This window comes from Erinaceus europaeus, chromosome 6, assembly GCF_950295315.1.
Source record: "Erinaceus europaeus chromosome 6, mEriEur2.1, whole genome shotgun sequence".
NCBI classification, from domain to species: Eukaryota; Metazoa; Chordata; class Mammalia; order Eulipotyphla; family Erinaceidae; genus Erinaceus; species Erinaceus europaeus.
In genome coordinates, this window is record NC_080167.1 from 73,292,210 (window position 1) to 73,293,849 (window position 1,640).

General features: G+C 42.6%; 1 protein-coding gene across 1 annotated transcript; it reads left to right on the forward strand.

The window, feature by feature from the left end:
- Positions 1-384: 384 nt before the first annotated feature.
- LOC107523361 (large ribosomal subunit protein eL21-like) lies at positions 385-949 on the forward strand. Its single transcript, XM_060192650.1, has one exon. The coding sequence runs from the start codon at positions 422-424 to the stop codon at positions 902-904; it is 483 nt and encodes a 160-aa protein (XP_060048633.1). The 5' UTR covers positions 385-421; the 3' UTR covers positions 905-949.
- Positions 950-1,640: the final 691 nt, after the last annotated feature.

Genomic DNA, 1,640 nt, shown 5'->3' on the forward strand with positions numbered 1-1,640 from the left:
TATTGAATCACCAATAAAATTTTTAAAAATACAAGTTGGGCAAATGTATATTAGCCTCTAAGTAGCCCACTGAAGGCAAGCAGAATTCTTGAGAGAAGTGTTTTGTTGACACCTTAGGTCAACCTGTCTCAGTCTCAACTCCCTCCATCCAAGAAAATGTTATACACTATAGTTCATAAATTTATGAATTCCTTATTTTATACTCCTAAAATTTATTCAGATTTTTTCATAATTGTGGTTTGAAATACATACTTTTGCCAATTAAAACAATGGCATATATGCATAAAATTATAAAGACTCATCACATTAAAATTGAAATGCAGAAATATTATCATGCCCTTTTTTGAAAGCAGCTGGCTAGCTGTTTAAAAAGTCATAGGCCCTTTCGGCCGGAGCAGCCATCTTCCAGTAAATCGCCAAAATGACTAACACAAAGGGAAAAAGGAGAGGAACACGCTATATGTTCTCTAGGCCTTTTACAAAACATGGAGTTGTTCCTTTGGCCACATATATGCGGATCTATAAGAAAGGTGATATTGTAGATATAAAGGGAATGGGCACTGTTCAAAAAGGAATGCCCCACAAATGTTACCATGGCAAAACTGGAAGAGTCTACAATGTTACCCAGCATGCTGTTGGCATTGTTGTAAACAAACAAGTAAAGGGCAAGATTCTTGCTAAGAGAATTAATGTTCGTATTGAGCATATTAAGCACTCTAAGAGCAGAGACAGCTTCTTGAAACGTGTGAAGGAAAATGATCAGAAAAAAAAGGAAGCCAAAGAGAAGGGGACTTGGGTTCAACTGAAGCGCCAGCCTGCTCCACCCAGAGAAGCACACTTTGTGAGAACCAATGGAAAGGAACCAGGGCTGCTGGAACCCATTCCCTATGAATTCATGGCATGATCAATATGAAAACTTAATAAAATATCAGAACTATATAAAAAAAAAGTCATAGGCTTGTTAAATGTCTCAATATACAGAGACCTTTGGCATTTATTGTACCAGAGAGGACCTACCCCATCATATGGTGCCCGAGCCAGCGGCATTTGTTTATATAATCCCTCTAGCATTCTTTATGAACGTAAACAATTAGTTATGGTGCCTGAGTCAGCGGCATTTGTTTATATAACCCCTCTAGCGTTCTTTATGCACGTAAACAATTAGTGATAACCACTGCCCATTTTGCGTTCTTTATGCACGTAAACAATTATTGATAACTGTTGCTGAAGAGTTATTCTGATGCAGTCTCCGCCCCCAGGTTTTTCTATGCCCCCTAAATCCTAGAGTGCCCCCTTTCAACCAATCCTGGCCCTACACGTCACCCCTGGTTGTCGCCCAATAAAAAGCCCCCTCACCCCTCCCCTCTCTCTCTCTGGGCTCTCGGCTCTCCCTCTCTGAGGTCTCACTCCCTGCTCTCCCCCTGTGGTCGGCCATTGCCGGCTGGCTCCATGTGGTCTGAACCAAACCTCCCCCCCTATATTATCCTATAATAAAGATTTGTGTACTCCTTTGCTCTGGAAGTCCGCTCTCTTCTCTGTGGTGCAGCCCGACACCAGACCGCCGCAACAACATCTGGCGCCCATCGTGTTCCGTACCCACACCACGCCCGGCCTGAGGTCTCCGAAACCGCCCAGACACA

What these genes read in the sequence shown, in the direction of transcription:
- LOC107523361 (XM_060192650.1), top strand. Translation starts at nt 422, where the DNA reads ATGACTAACACAAAGGGAAAAAGGAGAGGAACACGCTATATGTTCTCT.